Source organism: Macaca fascicularis, chromosome 2 (genome assembly GCF_037993035.2).
Source record: "Macaca fascicularis isolate 582-1 chromosome 2, T2T-MFA8v1.1".
Lineage (NCBI taxonomy): Eukaryota > Metazoa > Chordata > Mammalia > Primates > Cercopithecidae > Macaca > Macaca fascicularis.
The window spans coordinates 26,971,862-26,992,759 of NC_088376.1; the positions used below are offsets into that span (position 1 = coordinate 26,971,862).

At 35.6% G+C, this 20,898-nt stretch overlaps 1 protein-coding gene across 5 annotated transcripts in view; it reads left to right on the plus strand.

Annotated features, from left to right (window-relative positions):
• The window catches only part of ZNF385D (zinc finger protein 385D), a 990,373-nt gene that overhangs the window by 945,996 nt on the left and 23,479 nt on the right, over positions 1-20,898 (plus strand). For all 5 annotated transcript variants that reach the window (XM_005545658.5, XM_045385203.3, XM_005545661.5 and 2 more), the window contains one exon: positions 19,262-19,495. In XM_005545658.5, the coding sequence (XP_005545715.2) occupies positions 19,262-19,495 (234 nt within the window). The remainder of the gene's footprint in view (positions 1-19,261; positions 19,496-20,898) is intronic.

Genomic DNA, 20,898 nt, shown 5'->3' on the forward strand with positions numbered 1-20,898 from the left:
TCTTTAATAGTGATGAGGTCTCACTATGTTGCCCAGGCTGGTCTTGAACTCTTGGGCTCAAGTGATTCTCCTGTCTTGGCCTCCTAAAGTGCCGGGATTACAGGTGTGAGCAACTGTGCCCAGCCCCTCTTCATCTCTTTCTTAACCTTGAGTTATATTTCCTAAGCTTTATATAGTTATTTGATGCCTGGGAGTTTAAATTCTTCTACAGTCTTTTTGTCCTGCATTGCTAGTTTTTATCTCAATTTTTTTTTCAGCTGCTTAATGTTTTGTCGTTGTTTTTTCTCTTAAGCATCTCAGGAACTTTTTTGGGGGACTGTATCACCCCTATCTTTCTGACCTAGCAGAATAATAATAATAATAAAAGGGCTTGACAATAATGCCTTGATATAATTCCCAGCACAACTTTCCAAATGTAGAAAATAATTTTCCGCAATTATCTTAGCTAATTTAGCTGTTGGCCTTTGGAAACACAAGGGCTAGTGCAGAATTACTTGTGTGTAATTCTTAAATTAACTTATTAATCACATCTTTAGAAACTCTGTGGATCTTACAGCTGAGATTTTAAATAAACATCCTGTTTTTCAGAGCATCTTGTTAGTTTAGAGCTGGAAGGATGTTGGAAATCATGTAATAAATTCATCATTAAAAGAATTATAACCAGCCAGGCGCAGTGGCTTATGTCTGTAATCCCAGCACTTTGGAAGGCCGAGGCAGGTGGATCACGAGGTCAGGAGTTTGAGACCAGCCTGGCCAATATGGTGAAACTCTGTCTCTACTAAAAATATAAAAATTAGCTAGGCTTGGTGGCACGCACCTGTAGTCCCAGCTACTCAGGAGGCTGAGGCAGAAGAACCACTTGAACCCGGGAGGGGGAGGTTGCAGTGAGCTGAGATCGTGCCATTGAACTCCAGCCTGGATGACAGAGCGAGACTTATTCTCAAAAAAAAAAAAAAAAAAAAAGAACCATAACCACTCTCCTTAAATCACCTGGCTAAATCACACTTGAATGAAATAATGCAATAATTTTAAAAGATGAAAAATTATTTCCAAACAAATGCAATCACACACTAGTGTTGGGTTTATTTTTCTGCCTCCTCCTACTGTTTATTCTTTTCTCCCAAGCATCACTTTATTTTCTGGGTTGTTTCATTCTCTCATTCAAGAAATATTTATTGGTGATATATTATGTTTTGGTAACCATTCTAGATGCTAAGGATTGATAGAGAATAAAGCAACTAAAAAACCCTGCCCTTGTAGCTTTTACATTCCAGTAGAGGGTCATCAAAGATAACCAACCCTTATATTGTTATATATTACATAGCATGTTTGAATGTGATAACTGCAGTGGAGAAGAAAAGGCAAGGGAGATAAAGGGGAATTGCAGGAATGGGTAGAAAGGTAGCAATTTTATCCAGAGTGATGGTATACAATCTCACTGAGAAGGTGATAGTCTTGAAGATGGTATAGGGATGAGTAATCTGGCTATCTGGGGAAAAGTATTCCAGACAGATGGCACAGGAAACTCAAAGTTTCTAAGGTAGGAGCATGCTTGGAATGCTTGAAGGAAAGCACAAAGGCCAGTGATGCAGTGTGGCTGTTACACAAGTAATGAAAGGAAGGGTAGAAAGAGATAAAGTCAGCTAGATAACGGAGGACCAGATCATGTAGGAACTTTGGCCACTACAAGGAAATTTGCTTTAAACATTATAGATATAAAATGCACATAATGTAAAATTCACTATTTAACCATTTTAAAGTGTACAAATAAGAGGTCTTTACTATAGTCACAATGTTATGCAATCATTGCAACTTTCTAATTCCAGAACATTTTCAGCACTGTGAAAAGAAACCTTGTACCTCTTAATTCCCCCTTTTCTCCTTTCTCCCATTCCCTGGCAACCACTACTCTACTCTTTGTCTCTATGAATTTTCTTATTCTGGATGTTTTGTATAAATGGAATCATACAATGTGTGGTATTTTGTGACAGATGTCTTTCATTTAGCATAGTGCTTTCAAGGTTCATCCATGTTGTAACAGGTATCAGTACTGTATTACTTTATATGACTGAATATATATTCTATTTATAGAAATACTACATTTTATTTATCCACTTATCCATTCAGGTTGTTACTACCTTTTGACAATTATGAATACTGCTGCTATGACTATACATGTATGGGTTTATGTTTATACGTATATTTTTAGTTATTTTTGGTATATATTTAGGAAAATCTCTGGGTCATATAGTAACTTTGTATTTAACTTGAGAAGCTACTAAATTTGTCCACAGTGACAGCACCATTTATATTACCACCAGTAACATATGAAGATTTCAATTTCTCTGCATTCTTACTGACATTTGTTATTTTGTTTTATTTTTAATTTAATTTAATTTTTTATTATTATAGCCATCCTAGTGGTTGTGAAATGGTATTTCCTAGTGGTTTTGATTAATGTTGAGCATATTCATTTGTTTATTGGATCATTTATACACCTTATTTCAAGAAATGTCTATTGAAATATTTTGCCCATTTTTTGATTGAGTTGTCTTTATATTGTAGATTTGTAAGTGTTCTTCATATATAATGGATACTAGACCTATATCAGATACATAATTTACAAATATTTTCTCCCATTTAATGGATTGTTTTCTCACTTTTTGGTAGTAATTTTTTACAAAAAAATCTTAATTTTGATGCAGTTCAACTTAATCTATTATTTATTTTGTTCCTTAGGCTTTTATTTCCATTTTAAGAAACCATTGCCTAATACAAGGTCATAAATATCTATGCCTATAGTTCCTTCTAAGAGCATTACAGTTTTACCTCCCACATTTAGGTTACTGATCCATTTTGAATGGCATATGGTGTGAGGCAGGGGCCCAACCTCAGTTTTTTTGTTTTTTTTTTTTTTTTTTTTTTGCATGTGTATACTCATTTGCCCTAGTATCATTATTGAAGAAACTATTCTTTTCCCATTGAATGGTCTTGTCACTCATGTTAAAAATAAATTGGTCATATATGTATGGGTTTCCTTCTGGACTCTCAATTCTATTTCATTGATCTATGTCTATTCTTATGCCACACTGTTTTTATTACTGTAATTTTTTAGTAAGTTTTGAAATCAAGAAGTGTGAGTCCTCTAACTTTATTCTTGAATCCTCTAACTTTATTCTTCTTTTTCAATATCATTTTGGCTATTTAGTATCCCTTTTTTTTTTTATTTTTTTATTTTTTTATTTTTTTTTTTTTGAGGTGGAGTCTCGCTCTGTCGCCCAGGCTGGAGTGCAGTGGCGCGATCTCGGCTCACTGCAAGCTCCGCCTCCCGGGTTCCCGCCATTCTCCTGCCTCAGCCTCCCGAGTAGCTGGGACTACAGGCGCCACCACCACGCCCGGCTAATTTTTTTTTATTTTTAGTGGAGACGGGGTTTCATTGTGTTAGCCAGGATGGTCTCGATCTCCTGACCTCGTGATCCGCCCGTCTCGGCCTCCCAAAGTGCTGGGATTACAGGCTTGAGCCACCGCGCCCGGCCAGTATCCCTTTATTTTTATATACATTTTAGGTAAGCTTAGTTATTTCTATTAAAAACTCAGTTAAAACTTTGATAGGGATTCCACTGAATATGAGGAGTAATTTAGATAGTATTTCCATCTTAATAGTATTAAGGATTCCAACCATCAAACATGGGCTGCCTTTCCACGTACTTAGGTATTCTATTTTTTTCCAACATTGTTTTGTAGTTTTCAGTGTACAAGTCTTACACTTTATTGGTTAAATTTATTCCTAAGATTTTATTCTTTTTCATGCAATTGTAAGTAAAATTGTTTTCTTAACTTTAGATTGTTCATTGCTAGTGTATAGAAATTCATTTTGGGTTTTCTTTGTAGATATTTTAAGGTTTTCTATGTACAAGATCATGTCATCTATGAATAGAGGTAGTTTTACTTCTGCTTCTCTAATCTGGATACCTTTTATGTTTTTTCCCCCTGCTTCATAGTTCTGGCTAGAACTTTCAGTACAATGATCAATAGCAGCAGCAAGAGTGGACATTCTTATCTTGCTCTTGATCTCAGGGTGAAAGCTTTCAGTTGAAGATTAGTCTTTACATGGGGCAAAATTGAAAGCCACTGTGGTATTTGGAGAACAGTGATGTGATCTAACCTCTACTTTGAAAGCATGTTGCTACCTTTTTTATGTTTTAAATGATTACAGTTTGTAAACAGAAGGCTAAAAACCTTGGTAAATTTAATAAGTAGGTATTAGAAATCTGACATGGTACATTAAATTTAAATTACCTAATAATATTACTACACAAAACTGTTTAATGCATATGTCTCTATTCTAAGTGCTATAAAATTAGTTCAAAATTAAATATATAGTTTTCTAGTCATACACACAGTCTTAGCAATATTTGGGCAGAAATAAAAAATATATAATTGCTGCAATGTCCTGTAAATACTATGCAATTTTTGATACTTAGCTCTTTACAATCAAAGACAATATTTTCTACCAGGTGGCAAAAGTAAAGCTTAAACAATCTTGATGTTGATAATGTCTTTGCCAATTAATAGCTATATGATTCTAGCAAGTGACTTTAAATCAATGAGCTAGTTTTCTCCTTTATAAAATAAGAACTTTAATGTTTTTCTCATAGTACTGTACTGAGGATAAAAACATAGAAGTGGACACAAAATGTATTTGAAAATTAAAAAGGACTAAACAAATTTAGGATGTTACCATTATCTTGCACCTTTTAATTTTTTGCCATGCATTTGTTTTATTTTGTAATTATTTATGCTTACCTTTGAGATAATGCATTGTTATACCTGATAGCTGATTCATATAACAGTAATCATGTTTAGAATAAGGACCTATGAAACTGGGAAGCTAGATTGTTGGACTAACTTGAGAGATCCACTCTATATGAAGGAAATTTTAAAATAGCAAAAAATAATGAGACATAAAAGTAGTGAAAGAAATAGTCTTTATCTCATTTTGAGTGATGCATCATCTATCATTTTAAGTGTGCTATGTACATATATCTTGCAAAATACACAGACTACTTGGCATTTATTCATTTGTATGTTTCAGTGATATTTACATCAGAATTTATAAATCATCATTTTTGGTGACACTTTTTTTATTAGCATCTCAGAAATCTTAACAGGATGTATTCTCCAATAGAGACAGAGTATCTGTGATGATAGTACCTTCAAAGATAGAGAAGAGTTTCTTCAAAATCTTATTGACTGGTTCATCATATTGATCCATCTGGACTAACTGATTAAACTATCCTTAAAAGGAGAAGCTCACAAAATTTCACTCCCTATAAATCTGTAATTTAAAAGGGCAAATAAGACATGTGTCTCTTACTCTTCTCTTTCCTTTCTAATTCTGTCTTATCTTGAAAATAGTTAATAAGCAAATACAAATAATTTCTATCTCATTCAGATCTATTCAACTTAAGTTAATTAAACTTCCAGGCTAAGGAAACATTTATTAACTCAGATTGATAAGTCAGCCAGAAAGGAAACTGTTACCGGTGTTGAAATTATGTTTTGAAAGTTAGGTCATAGTGGAATTTTTCTGAAGTGTTAAAGAAAAGCAAATAACTACTGAAATTATGGCATTGTAGTGCTAGAAATACACATATCACGTGTTGTGTGAAACAAAATACATTATTTTTTTCAATGTCTAAGCATTCTTCAAGAATTCCTCCAACACTTAGAATTATGTGTGCACTTGAATTATCTAAGTGAATTTATTTTGGTGAAAAGCATTGTATTTTTATAAAACTGAGTTCTATCCAGGGTTGTTGTCTTGATGAGCTTCTGAGAAAAGATGATTTCACTGAACCAAATCATACAGTTCAACTCCATTAGCCAATCTGCCCAATCCTTGATCACTTATCTTTTTTCCCCAGCAAGTTAAAAAAAGTTTTTAATTAGCCTTCTCTGGAAATGTCCTCAATTAGGGGTGACATATGGGGGAGCAGATTGAAATCTTAAAGAGAGAAATACATACATACGTTTCTTATTTATTCATTCTTTCATTCAGTTATTTATTTTGTTTTTATTGAGGTAAAGAATGGACAAGTTGAATAAAAGAGGAGACGAAAAAAAAAAATCATGAGTCCTTGCTGTCTTTGCACAGTTTCCTAATGTGTGGTCCAAGGGCATAAAAGAAAGCACAAAGCCTCTAGATCCACAACAACCATTCATTTCTTTGCCTCTCCTCCTCTCCTCTGGAGGTACAGGTAGTGACCATGAGCACTCTCCTCAATAAAACCATGACAGACCTGTCCAAGGAGGTAAGGCCTTCATGCTAAAAATAACTTGACAAGGTCAATACATTGTCTGCCTGCCATGGTCTCAGGCTGAGTCCTCAGATACCCTGGGACCTGTTTCTTCTCACCCAGTTTGACTTCTGGCTCTGACTTCTTTCCCCAGCCCTGTGAATTGACTGTTGTGTCCTGGCTGTGATCTTGACCACTTGGCAACAGCCTTTCAAGTATCAGGCTTGATTTGCCTCACACACTCTGTCTACTCAGACATTTGACTCAACACATTCAGTCCTGGACTGCTAGCATTCTTGGCCTGGCTTCTTCCCTGGGCAAGAAGAATCTGCCAGTAAGGATGTGAACAAAATTAGTCTCACATCCATGATAAGGCTTTTTCATTGCTAGAGAAACATTTTTAGTATAACCTACTTTTGCTATAAAACACGTTTATAGATAACATGATATACAACAAATAAGATCTTATGTACCAAGAAAATTAACCTAATTTTAAAACATGACCCATAAAGCAAAACAATTTACTCACAGTGCTAGCTTTTAAATTTCACAGTTGGGTTGTTGTTAAAGGTAACAGAGATATTGATAATAAAAAACAACTATACAAATATGTATCCTGAATAAAACAATGACTCTATTCTAAAGCTTAATTACGAATTATATTTTAAACATTATCTTATCAAAATTAATGGTGAAATATTAGAACTTCTATTTATATCAAATGGGCTCCAATATGATGTGATTTAACTCATGTAACGAGATCCCAATGAGTGAGATGAAATAGAAATGCCAGCATCCTTTGAGAGGTCAGTCATATGGGACTAGATTTCTATTTTTTTATTTTCTGGCTATAAAAATACTTAGCATTTTACAGGGCAAGAATGGCCACTATAGACAGTTTCAGAGATAATACAGATTTATTTTGAAATTAATTCTTAGCATACTTTATTAACACAACTCTGCCCTAAAATATATGTATCTTAAAGTATTGAATTGAAAATTGATTGACAGAACTAACCATTAAGTCATTTTTTCTTAAATATATACTTAAATAATTAGATTTAAAGTTACTTAATGCTAAAATAAACAATGTTTGGATGAAGCCTAAGAAAATAAAAATTGTTATTTCATATCATTTTGGAAAAAAAAGAGAGATTGACTTTTTAAAATGTTTAAATTAGTGCTTTGACGAAATGGTGACACAATTACAATGAATGTCTTCTCAAATGTGAAAAGAATATACATAGTTTGGCAAATTTTTGTACAAGGGGCAGTTTGCTGTAGTTTAGAATTTCTGGAGTTATGTGATAGCTAATGGGAATAAGAGGAGAGATAAGTTTATATTTGGAATTTCATGAAAATCCAGTTTATATGGTTTCTGAAGACAAAAAGGGAATCTTGGCTTCTTAGAAAGAGGTCTGTTGGTTTTTCTGGGAAAGAGACACATTTGTTCCAGAATTGTATCATATTATTTTCCAAACAGCTCTAACAGTTTTTCAGTGGCCAACCTTTCTGTAAATAATCAGTAGACTTTTGATATCTCCTATTCCATATTTATTAGTATGTTTTCTCTAATATTTATTTATCCTCCAGCTCTGAAAAAATTATCTTTGACTGAAGATAACATAACATGGAAACTACTTTGAAGAGAGAAATTCTATCAAGAAATCATTGTATTATGTGTTGACCCCTACTTTTCTTCCTTCTTTGCAGAGAGAAAAATAATAATACATTGCTGTTTTGAGTGAAATGACGGGTAGTTTGAGTTTTAACTCAGCTTATAGTTGAAATTGAATGCTCAGGAGTTGCTGAAAAATTATTGGTTAAAAAATGGTTTCTCAATTTATGTAATTTTTCTCATTTCCTTTTCTATACTTCCATCCTCTTTGTCAACCATTTTCAATGATTTATCCAGTGGAATTTACTCCCTGAAAACTCCTTTTCTAGTTCCCTGAAATATGAAAAATCCTTTAATCTAGATGTCTGAGCAGTGTATTGTGGCAAGTGCATATCAGTTACATCATGGTATCTTTCTGGTGATTAAAACATTTTCTGCATAGTTAATCTATGAAACACTAACATTGTAATGAAAAATGCTAAGTATTATAACTCTTGCACATATAATAAAATGCCTGAGTCCAGATGGGATAATGTTCTAAATTATTTCCATACTAAATATTTTATCATTGCACCCTTTATTGTGGGAGCTTATTTTCTTATCTTCAGGACAGCTCTATGGTACAAAAAACTGAAGAGCTGGCTGTTGTTTCTTCATTTTCATTGTATGTGCTGCCCAACAAGATTCTAGAGCAAGTATTTGTGTCCTAAATAACTTGGCATGGCTATCTTCACCTTTTACGGTCCCTACTCATTCTAAATTACCAGTCAGAGGTAAGCTTTCTCTCACTTTTTGTTCAACTTCAATTAGTAAAAGCTTTCAAGATTCATGATTTATCAAGTCATAATTCTAATAGTTAGATATCATGGATAGTAAGGACACATGACAAACCCTTACTTTTAACCTAAAGCACATGGCCAGCAGGAAGAATTCCATTACTACGTGTGTTAAACAGATGAACTACCAAAGGCAGTCACTGAAAAACCATACCTTGATTTCTTGCCAGATTTCAAACTGAGCTTTCCAATACACAGTTCTTCTCATTAATGAAACAGAAACTGTTACTGCAGCATGCAGTACTTTTTTCCTCTGATAGCTGTTGGAACAGGGGTGCTATCATTCATAGATTTTGGAGGGCTTTCTTTTCTTTCATTCTGCCCTACTGGAGGAAAAATAAAATCTCTATTAGAAGCATGAAAAGGCAGTTTCCTAATCTAGCGGCATCCAAATCACTTACAATACCTTCGGAGTAAATTGAGTTTCTTTTTGTCTTCCTTTTCCTTTCCGTTTTGTAATATCTATCCAGAAGCTCACGAATTTTGATAAAACTCACCCATTTGTCTTGGTGCTTATCAATTGTATGTACAATAGCCAGACCCACTCAATTAACTGGAACAAGGCCTAACAATCTTACCTTCTCATGAACTTAGGTTTGGATTAATTTATTTTGGCTTAAATTATATTTGGAGAGGATGAACTGTGATTTATACTAAACATCTGTGAACAAAGTAGAAAATTAATTCCCCTAGAAATATATAAACTCTAATTTAGGGAGAGAAAAGTTTATTCTTACAAAAGAAACCCTGGTTTAACTGATCAATAGAAGGTTATTTTAGTATTTTTCTCTGCTCCAAAGATCAGAATGTGTCTCTATCCTTCCTCATTTGTTATCAAAAAGTGCATCTCTCAATATAAATGTTTGTTGTTTAGGCTGGGCACGGTGTGGCTCACGCCTGTAATCCCAACACTTTGGGAGGCTGAGGAGGGCAGATCACCTGAGGTCAGGGATTCGAGACTGGCTGACCAACATGGTGAAACCCCATCTCTACTAAAAATACAAAAATTAGGCAGGTGTGGTGGCAGCTACTGTAATCCCAGTTACTCAGGAGGCTGAGGCAGAAGAATCACTTGAACCCAGGAGGCAGAAGTTGCAGTGAGTCAAAATGGTGCCACTGCACTCCAGCCTGAATGATAGAGTGAGACTCTGTCTCAAAAAAAAAAAAAAAAAAAAAAAAGTTCATTGATTAGGTAGTATCTAAAAATTTTTAAAAGAATTTTCTAATTTTTTTCAGGTTTCTCCCTTAGAGTGACTAGCTTCCCCTGGCTTGCCTGGGATGTTCCAACTTTAGCACTGAAAGTCCCATGTCGCAGGAACTCCCTCAGTTCCCTCAGGCAAACAAGGACACTGGTTACTCAATCTCTCATTTCCCTCTTCATGCATTCATGACTTGCTATTTAAATAACATTTAGCTTTACCACTGAGACCAGTTAATCTAAACCGGAAACTAATTGACAGATCTGTCAGTGGTGGTTCTTGAAGTGTGGTTCTCAGAGCAGCAGCAGCAGCAATATCTGGGAACTTGTTAGAAATGCAAATATTCAGACCTCACCCTATACATACTGAACCAGAAACTCTGGTGATGCGGCTGGGGCTGGGCAGTCTGTGTTTTGTCAAACTCTTTGGGTGATTCTGATGCATGCTAAAGTCTCACAATCACTGGTTTACAGTAATAGGATTCGTGAAAGTTCCCCAACGTCATGGCGCCATGATAGGGGGATGTTTTCAGAGTCAAAGGAGCATAAAGAAAAGAATGAAATAAATACTATTTGAAAATTTATAAGAGGAAAATGATTAAGGTTGAAACTTAGTTTAGGAGGTCAATGATATGCTCTTTTATTGCTATGCCAATTTTCAGTCTAGCACTTACCTGACAGGGATATAACTCCAACTTTTAAAAGATAAGCAAATGCCTAACAAATGTGATGGCAGCAGCATCCATGTTTATCAATTACCAACTGTCTGGCAGATGCTGTTCTAGCTATGTTATGGGGTATATTTATATACTAAATGAGTAGAGAATATAATCCTCATTGACTTAGAAATTGACGTATTGGCATGATGAGACATTGATATAGATTGCTGAGGTGATTGTTATCAACTAAGGACAATGCTGTGATATTAAATTAGGCTAATAAGACATGCCAGGGCTTCTTTCCTAGAATGAGTCCCTAGTTTATGGATTCTAAAGAAAGGAAAGAGGGCAATTTAGCTGGCAGAGGAAAAAAGTAATAATACTAACTCTAATCAGCTTATCTCTCTTTAAATAGAGACCTTGTATTCTGAGGGCGAGCTTAAGTCAAGCCGCCTGATCAGTCTTGTAACCACTGGAGAGATGAGCAGTGTTTGGACATGTCCCTAATACTATTATTGTCAGTCAGCCTTTTACATCTGCCTTTTTCTGTTGGCTTCTTTCTTTTTAGGTTGTGGGGGAGACCATTGTCTAGAGAGAATATGCGCTTTGACTTGGTGAAATCCCAGTTTAATCTAGGAAGGTCCATTTTGAGGGTAAGAGCATTTCGGAGATGTGGAGGTTGAAGATATACAGTAGGTCTCAGCTTTGGCCGGCCAATATTGGAACCTACTTACCTCCTCTGGGGGACTGGACAATTCGTGTCAAGACTCTGTGCTTCAGGAACCTCTGCTTCTTCCTCCTACATGGTCCAATTTTGCTGCCCCTACTTCATCTCATTAGCTCAACCCTCAGTTGCCTGACCCAAGTCAAGGTGTGTGACCTGGTCCTGATCACCACCTCTTTTGGGGAGCTTCTGCAACTGTGCTCTGTCCTGGCAACCTGATTCTCTAGTCTGTTTATCCCCAAATTTGAATGAGTAATAGGAATTGCCTAAATTTTGGATAAATTATCCTACAAAAAGCATTCTCACATTGCCCTCTCAAATCACATGATCTTTGTAGAAAATGGCAAGTCCCTATGAAAATAATTGATCTTTGGCATCAATAGGGAAATTCAGCTGGGCGCAGTGGCTCACACCTATAATCCCAGCACTTTGGGAGGCCGAGGTGGGTGGGTCATTTGAGGTCAAGCATTCAAGACCAGCCTGGCCATCATAGTGAAACCCCGCCTCTACTAGATATACAAAAAAATTAGCTGAGCATGGTGGTGTGTGCCTGTAATCCCAGCTACTCAGGAGGCTGAGACAGGAGAATTGCTTGAACCAGGGAGATGGAGCTTGCAGTGAGCCAGGATTGTGCCACTGCACTACAGCCAGGGTGACAGAGTGAGGCTCCATCTCAAAAAAACTAAAAAAGACCAGGTGCAGTGGCTCGCGCCTATAATCCCAGCACTTTGGGAGGCTGAGGTGGGCGGATCCTCAGGTCAGGAGTTCAAGACCAGCCTGACCAACATGGTGAAAACCCTTCTCTACTAAAAGTACAAAAAAATTAGCAGGGCGTGGTGACGCGTGTCTGTAATCCCAGCTACTCAGGAGGCTGAGGCAGGAGAATCGCTTGAACCCAGGAGGCAGAGGTTGCAGTGAGCCGAGATTGCACCACTGTACTCCAGCCTGGGTGTCAGAGCGAGATTCTATCTCAAAAAAAAAAAAAAAGAGGGAAATCCAGAAGTTAAATTTTTTAAATGGGCTCTGCTTCTACCTTAATATTTTTCATTGGAATAATTTATGGTCTAATTTGCATGTAATATATGTAGCACATAGTGAGTTCAACAGATAACCATTATCTATGTATATGAATCTATTCTCGATGTAGTTGCCTGAAACAGATAATAAATTGGACAGCTTTGAAAATCATCTCAAAAGTTTCAGTTCAATATTTTTGTTTTGTAAATTTTAAAATCTCCTTTCTAAAATTTTTAATGCGTACAAGGCTTGGGAAATTTAGTTCAAAAAATGTAAATGTAGAAAGAAATCGTATAGTCACCCAATCCCTTAGAACATTAGAGTTTCTTGCAGGCTACTATGGGGAAGAACTTGTCACTTGATGAAAAGTATACGTGATTACTTTTTGCATGGAACTACCAAGTCACAGACCATTAGAGACACAATGAAATCAGTTTGAAGTACAATTCATCTTTCTAATATTTTCTAGTAATACTTCTTCTAGCTTATTCTTCTCAAGGACAGGGAATTCATTGTTCCCTCCACTCTTTATATTAGAGTCCTATTACTCTTGCATATACAACTTATATTGCATTTATTTTTTTACCTCCTGTAATTAACACAACATCCTGTATATGGATGGGTCCTATAAGACAGACCCCCAAAATTTTCAGGGCCAAGTGTACAAATGGAGACTATATGCCCTATATCTAAATATGTATCAAGTTTTACCCAGCAACTCCACACTTTGTTCCCCAGGAATTGTCTTTGTGACCTGAAGAATAAAGAATTCCCTCACCTGAATCAGCCTTGAGCCTAGTAGTAAAGCAGATTTGTAAGAACAGAGAGGAAGCTGTGCCCAAAGCCAGAACTTCTGGCTGGTGACTGGACCCACCCAAATCAGGTACCCTGCAAAGTGGAGTGGAGCACTTGATTTCTCCCCAGCCTCATTTGGTGGCCGTGGGATTTCTAGGCAGTTTAAAGCACTTTCTACAGCTATACCACTCTAGCAGATGGGAGTGAGGAATTTAGGGCAGGGGGACTTTTTCTGCTGAGACATATATTTTTGTGATTTGGGGGTGGCCAAATGTGTACTGTGTACAAAAACAGCCACTCTTTCTCTGGTTTCCAGATAGAAGTTGTGATATCTTCCAACCTCTCAACACACACACACATACACACACACACACACACACACACACTCTTATGCACAGATATACACATATAGCCATACATGCACATACATACACGTAGACACATACACTCATAAGTGCACAAACACACACTTATAAACTCCCAGCTCTGTACTCTGGCCTTTGGGGCACCCAGTTCAGTTCTCACTTCCTTTTCCCATAATTCCCCTCTGCTCCATTGGTTACAGAACACTGTAGAAACTTTTTTTATTTTACAAGAAAAAAAAAAAAAAAAACCATATAGAGGGACTTTTAAGCACAGCCCAGTACCAAGGCCATTCCTGCCTGGGTCTAAGACTGTGGTATGGGCTCAATAAATTTTAGTTAAATGAAATAAAATTGGTAGAAAATGAACCACCAGGAATAATTTCTAAAGACTTTTTTTTTTTTTGTCAGAAGCACCTTTTTATACTTCAGAATGTCAGCATATTTATGAGGAAGCAGCTGTTTTCTTCGTTTCCTAGCAAGTCTGAGTGAGACTTAAATTCACATAGGAAAGAAGAAAATAAATCAGATGTAATTCTGAGCCTTCAATCTACAGGAAAACATGATGAGCATCTTTGGGTTATAACACTAATCGCTGTTACCTGAGAGGAAACTCCAGTAACTCACCTTTGCTTTTTCCACTTAAGTTATGAAGTCTGTAAGCAGAGGAATAAATTTTTGCTCAGACCATGTAACTTGGCTGCTCCATGTTACTACCCAAAATTCAAGTGTTGATTTTTTTTGGAATACTTTCTTATGCTTTATGGATTTTTTTTTAAAAGAAGTACTTACAGTGTTTTTATACAAGATGAAGGTCACAAATGGGCCACTTTGAATACTGACGTTTCCTTTGATTCTCAACTGAAGCCTCATTCCACAACGTATTAGCAATCTGTTTTGATGCCAAGCCAAATAGCGACAGTTGTAATAATGAATATTTGCTACAGGGCACTGGCAGAAAAATGGCACAGAAATGCAAGCCCCAACCATCTCAAATCTTTCTCTTCTCACTGAATTTCACCCATTATTTTTAACTCCTTGTCACATATATTCTTCCAGAGTCTTTGGTGCAAAGAAATCTGAATCAGCCTTTGGGAAACAGTAAGAAAAGCGAATCATTTTCCTACTTTCTCGTCTTTTGAGGGGGAAAAAAAGGTGCAGTTAAGTCCTGTGGTTTATTCTTACCATTCTGCACAAGAGATTGGTTGAGAGCTATAGGTTTTCCTTTTCTTTCCTCCTTCTAAATGGTTTTGAGCAACTTAATACCTTAGCATAATGGATGTTTGGATATACATAATTAACTCTAGCTTGAGCCATGCTTAGTTTCTTTTATAGTCGAATGTTTAATATGTTATCTTTCAGCATGCATAATAAATCAAGACTAATTCAAATTATTTTATAAACAATTAAATTTTAAGCAATAAAAAATAAACGAAGAGCACGTGCAACTGAGCCAGACTGTGTTCAAATCATTTTTTTTGATTTGAAAATTTGAACTGTGTTCGAGTTTTCAAACACAGTTTGAAACTTGGTATGGTATGGAGATACCCCAATTTTGTTGCTATGATGATAATAAAAATGTTGTGCACCTCTTGTTTTTCTATGAGGATTGAATGAGTTAATACTTGTAAATATTTTAAAAGTGCTTCCACGATGATTAGCTATTATTGGTAATTTATTCATTGTTTTCTCTCAATATTTATTGAGTGCCCATTTCATGCCAAGGATAAGTGCAAGAATATAGCAATGAACAAAGCAGATTAAGAATTATTAAGTTTATAATAATAGTTATTATTTCAAGTCTTTATGGGATATCTCATAAACTATTTTGTCACTAAGTACATGATCTATATTTATTGGCCTTCTTATCCCAATGGCTTGGGATAGAACTTAGCACAAAATAGTTGCTTAATAAAGGTTGCTGGAATAAAGTTGAGTGCATGAGTAACTGCAGTTAAGATAATAAGCACTAGATTTTGCACTGGGAGATACAATGTCAAGTCTTAGTTATTATCTCAGAGCACTATGTGACCTTGAGAAATTTTCTGAAACTTCTCTATCTAAAAATTAAGAAAACTGTGCTCTAAAGCCATGAAGGTTCTTTCTGACTATGATTCTACAAAATAACTTTAATGATGCACCATTTGTTGACTGGTTATAATTCTGTTTTTCTTAAAGTAATAAACTTTAATTTTAGAATAGTTTTAGATTTGCAGAGAAGATATGAGAATATATCAGAAAGTTCCCATATACCCTGCATCTAGCTTCTCTTATTGTTAACATCTCACATTAATATGGTACATTTGTCACAACTAATGAATCAATATTTATACATTAGTGTTAACTAAAGCCCATTCTTTATTTGATTTTCCAAGTTTTTACCTAATGTTCTTTTGCCCTAGAATCTCATTCAGGATCCCACATTACACTGAGTTCTCATATTTCCTTAGGTTCCCCTAGACTGTGATAGTTGCGCACACTTTCCTCGTTTTGATAGTCTTGCTAATTTTGAGGAGTACTGGTCAGGAATTTGATAAATGTCCTTAAGTTTAGCTCTGTTTTCTGTTTTTCTCATGGTTAGACAGGGGTTATGAGCAGGAAGACCACAGAGATAATTTTCATCACATCATGTCAAGGGTATATGCTGTTAACATTATCATTCATTTAAGATTCTATTTTAACATGTGGATAATAATTATTTATAACTGGTCATTTAATGTACCATATTAAAGTAAACTTCTTTGCTATATGTAATTTTGTATGCATTATATAGAACAGTTGACTTTCTTTGAATAAGCCATAATGCTAAAATATATTTACGTTACTTTCTTGGTTTAAAAAACACCCTTTATCACTGCTAAAACAAAGGTAAGTGAAAAATCCATGACTCCTTATAAATTAATAGTATTCCTATCTTTATGGAGTCAAGTTCTACATATTACATTTAAGATAAAAATGTAATGTTATATTTCTTTCACACTAACTACATGCTTAGAAAATAACACATTTATGGTTAGCTATGTGGTCAAAAGTATTCCACAAAGTAGATGCACCAGAAGTTGAGTGTTGCTATTAATTCCCCTAAGCCTGTCTCATGCAAGGAACTTGCCTTAAGAAATGTTAATACTTCACTAAGCCCTAGGCATAGAGAATCTGATGTCTCGAATCTTCTGTTGTCTTTGGTATAAATGTACATTATTTTCTGTGGTCAGAGAAACACTAACGTAGATGTCACAGGAATCGAAAGATTCATGGTTTTGTTTATTCTATGCTTTTGTCAATAACTTGCACTATAAATAGGAAAGTTAGTTTAGGATTACTATGATCTATGCTATGTGCCATTTTCAGATTAAGACCAAATAAACAAGTCAATCCAGAGGAAAAGTTGTTAGAGCAGGGTAGTACTAGGGAAATCTTTACCCTAGTAGATTTCAATGAAGTAAACACCCACAGTATCACACTAGCTTCAGTGTGTGGCCAAACTAAGTTTAAATATAATATCTGTATTTACGGTTATCACTCCTGATAGAGCTGATCCTAAGAACAATTTAGTGGTTTTAGCCCACTGCTCCTTGTGACCTTACTGTGGAGAATCACAGTCATGGCCAAGAGTATCATTCCTAACTTTCTTTCTTTTCTTTTTCTTTTTTTTTTTTTGCCTCAAAATCTAATTTTCTTGTTCCATGAAATACTTGGCTCTGGCTCACAATATACTACTTGTGTGTCCTTGGGACATTTTCTTAACTTCTGGAGTTTTCTCATTTTCTCAGCTCTGTACTGTGGAATTATTTTTATAAATACATACACTTTATACAATATAAAAAATGGAATTGTTTTATAAATATATACAATTATTTTAAGTATATAAAACACCTAGCAAATTAACTACTTGTTGTTTATTCACAGTTACATATACTCATGCTTTCAAACAATCATTTCTGGCATATAGGGGGCAATAAACAGCATGGCACCATCTTAAAGTTGTTATGTTTTATTCCATCTCTAGGTTCTCAGAGATATTTTTTGCCTGTCACTTCTTATTTTAATAATGGAACCTTAACAGGCAAATAAAAACTAATAAGGGAGTGGACGTTTCAGTGTGCAAGGGAATAAATGTATTCTAATGACATAACTTAGTGTTAGGGTAATTTTATTTATTTTTCTCTAGCCATGAGACACATATTTGCAGCATGATTTTGAAAACTTGGTTGGTGAATGTTCTTTATGACACTGAAAGAGACTTACTTGATGATCTTAGCAGGTAAATAAGTGATTGAAAGTGTGTGAAGTGTCAGGCAAAGAAAATAAGATCCAGATGAATTTTTTTATACAACAGCCCTTAAACAAGGATTCATTTCTCTTTTTATTGACTAGTGTTTCTGATGCCCTATTTAGAAAAGCAATAAAAAACCTCACCTATATTTTCACCCCGATGCCTGGAAGAAAGGGGATATCCCAGTTAACAGTCATTCTGTAGCTGCAGTCAACTCTTGATAGTAATGAACTAACAAGAAGTAAGCGTTTATGCAGACAACACTTAATTGCAGACAGACCATTGGTCCTTATATCCTTGCCAAGTCTCTTTATCATGAACTTTTCAACGTAGCATTAGATAGTGACCATAGCAGTATATGGAATGAGAGACAGTTTCAATAGCAGATGTAGCTGGAGAGGCAGCCTAGGAATATTTTGGAGAGGAAGTTAAGAACCAGCTGAGAGGCCAAAAAGTAGTATATGGGTAGATAGGATATGAGTGTAGAGCTTATTTGCAATTTGTTATTGGGTATGGCAAACATTGCTAACATAACAGTGACTGGCATATTGGGAAGGGGAGCTGTGCATACCCGAATAAAGTTAAAACAGGGTAGTTTTACTTTCGAGATTGATCTCTCCAGATTTAGCATCAGACTTTAGAGCCAGAAGGGTTGTAGAGTGACAGTGCCTCAACATTTTCGTGATCATTTAACTCTTAGAACAATGTGACAACAGCATGGTGTGGCCATCCTGTGAATTCCTTGTGAATAGTGGCTACTGATGTCTGAATATTTTTGCCACAAACTCCCTGCGTACAGCTTGGTACAGGGCATGTATTTAATAGATACGCCAGACTAGAATTCTTCTTCTTTTGATGTTGATGATTTTTGTACCTTGGGTTGAATTGTAACTCTTTGTAAGTAGAGCAATGATTTTCTGAACTGTTGATCTGGTCAAAGCAATTATGGCATCAGGCCTCCAATTTCTCTTTTTCTTTTTCTTTTTGGATAAATATTGCAAAAGGATCTGTACCTGTTTTTTAATTAAAAAAGAAAGAATGAAAGAAAGAAGCAAAATAGACAAGTAGTAAAGAAATTCAAAGTATCTTAAAAGCATTTATCTTCTATTTTAATTGTTTAAAAATCTAGAAAAAGCCATTTAGAAATATGCATTGAGAGACTGCAATATATTATAAATATTGTTGTACTAAGGCTATGTGTTAACAAGAGAAATTTGTGGATGTTTACCCCATAGAATATTTTAAACTTGTATTTATGTTGATGTTCAAGAATCATCTGAAAGTGTTATTTTAATACATGAAATTAAATATGGTCATCTGTGTAAATTTTTTTATGAGGTGATTGATGCGTCCTTGACAAACAGCAGTTGCTAGCTGCTCTTATCATTATAAGCAGAATGCAATATTCGTGATACATTCCTGAATAGGGAATGATAATATCACTGTTTTTCCCCCTTTTTTCTGTGTTTTTCGAATACAGATGGTACTGCAGGGACACCAGCAATATCAACGACGACAACTGTGGAAATCCGCAAAAGCAGTGTTATGACAACTGAGATCACCTCTAAAGTGGAAAAAAGCCCAACGACAGCCACTGGCAATAGCTCATGTCCTTCTACTGAGACCGAGGAAGAAAAGGCAAAACGGCTTCTTTACTGTTCGCTATGCAAGGTTGCTGTCAACTCCGCCTCGCAGCTGGAGGCGCACAACAGTGGTGAGATGCAGCGATTTCTTTTTGTTTCAACAGCTCTGCAATTATCTTCCTCTGAATAGATTAGATCTTTTGCAGCAGGGGACAAAGGGGTAGAGGAAAACTGGCAATTATTACATGGAAATCATTAACCATTAAAAAATAAAAATGACAAGCAAAGTGTCATTTATATAGGGACAAGAGGTGGTTTCCAGGGCTTGAAGACCATGGGGTGTGTGTGTGTGTGTGTGTGTGTGTGTGTGTGTGTGTTTTTAAACATTAGGAGATAAAATGAAATATAGTCCTAAAATATGTTTTGCATTTATACGATTTCTAGTTTATATATTTCCATGCATTTGCCTCTAAGTGACATTTTATAAAACTGTGCCCATAGTACTGTTGAAAAATGTGTAGTTGCATGACTCTAAGCACCTTTGGTTAAAACCCCTCTATTTTGATTTTTATGAAAAAATAATGTTATTTGGGCTAAATCTATGGGACTGGACAATTAAACTTAAGAAAGTGTTTATTGTGTGCAGCCATTCAGATGTGATTTCTAAATCTACTCTTTTTATTTACTCTTTCCAACAACTTTGCAGTAACTTAAAAATGTTATTCTTTTCAATTGTTTGAGGCTCAGAGAAGGCACGGAACATAACCAATTAAGTTACAGAACCATGATTTGAACCCAGATCTGTCTGACTTCAACACTAATTCCCATAGCAGGGAGGAAAATACTGGAATACTGACAAGCCAGGACAAAATTCTCTCCCAATATGCTCATATATTGTGGTTCCATTTTGCTGCTCTGTATGTGTGTGTATATACATATATGCCCCCCATCTGTGTACACACACACACACACCCCCCACACACACACGCACACACTCTCAATCAACTATCAGCTTTTCTCTAAAGACTGGATTCATTGCCAAAATCAACTTTTCTCTAAAAGACTGGGTTCGTTGCCAGGACTCTGTCAGCAACTATAATAGAAGAAGAATCATTTGTGAATCATGCCCTGAGTTAATATTGCAGCTGTATGTTGAGTCATTGACCAGCCATTGTGCTGCACTGGTAATATTCAAGTATTGACTTCAAGACTCTAAGGAGTAATAGCAGATGGAGAACAATTCCTTCAGCACATACCTTCCTCCTGCAAAAAACATTAGTTGCAGTAAGAGTTCACGTACTAAGAAACACAGAAAGGTACCTGGCCTTAAGGCAGAATCTATACCTTGCAGATTTTCCATGTGTTTATTCATGCAAATACGTTTCATCTTGAATGTAAGATATTTGGGAGAGTATAAACATCATTGGCATTCCATTTATTTCTCAAGGATCCTTGCCCATTCCACATAGTGACTGAGAAACACATTCCTTTTGAGGAGGCATCAATTTTGAGACTAGAGTTTATTTATCAAGAA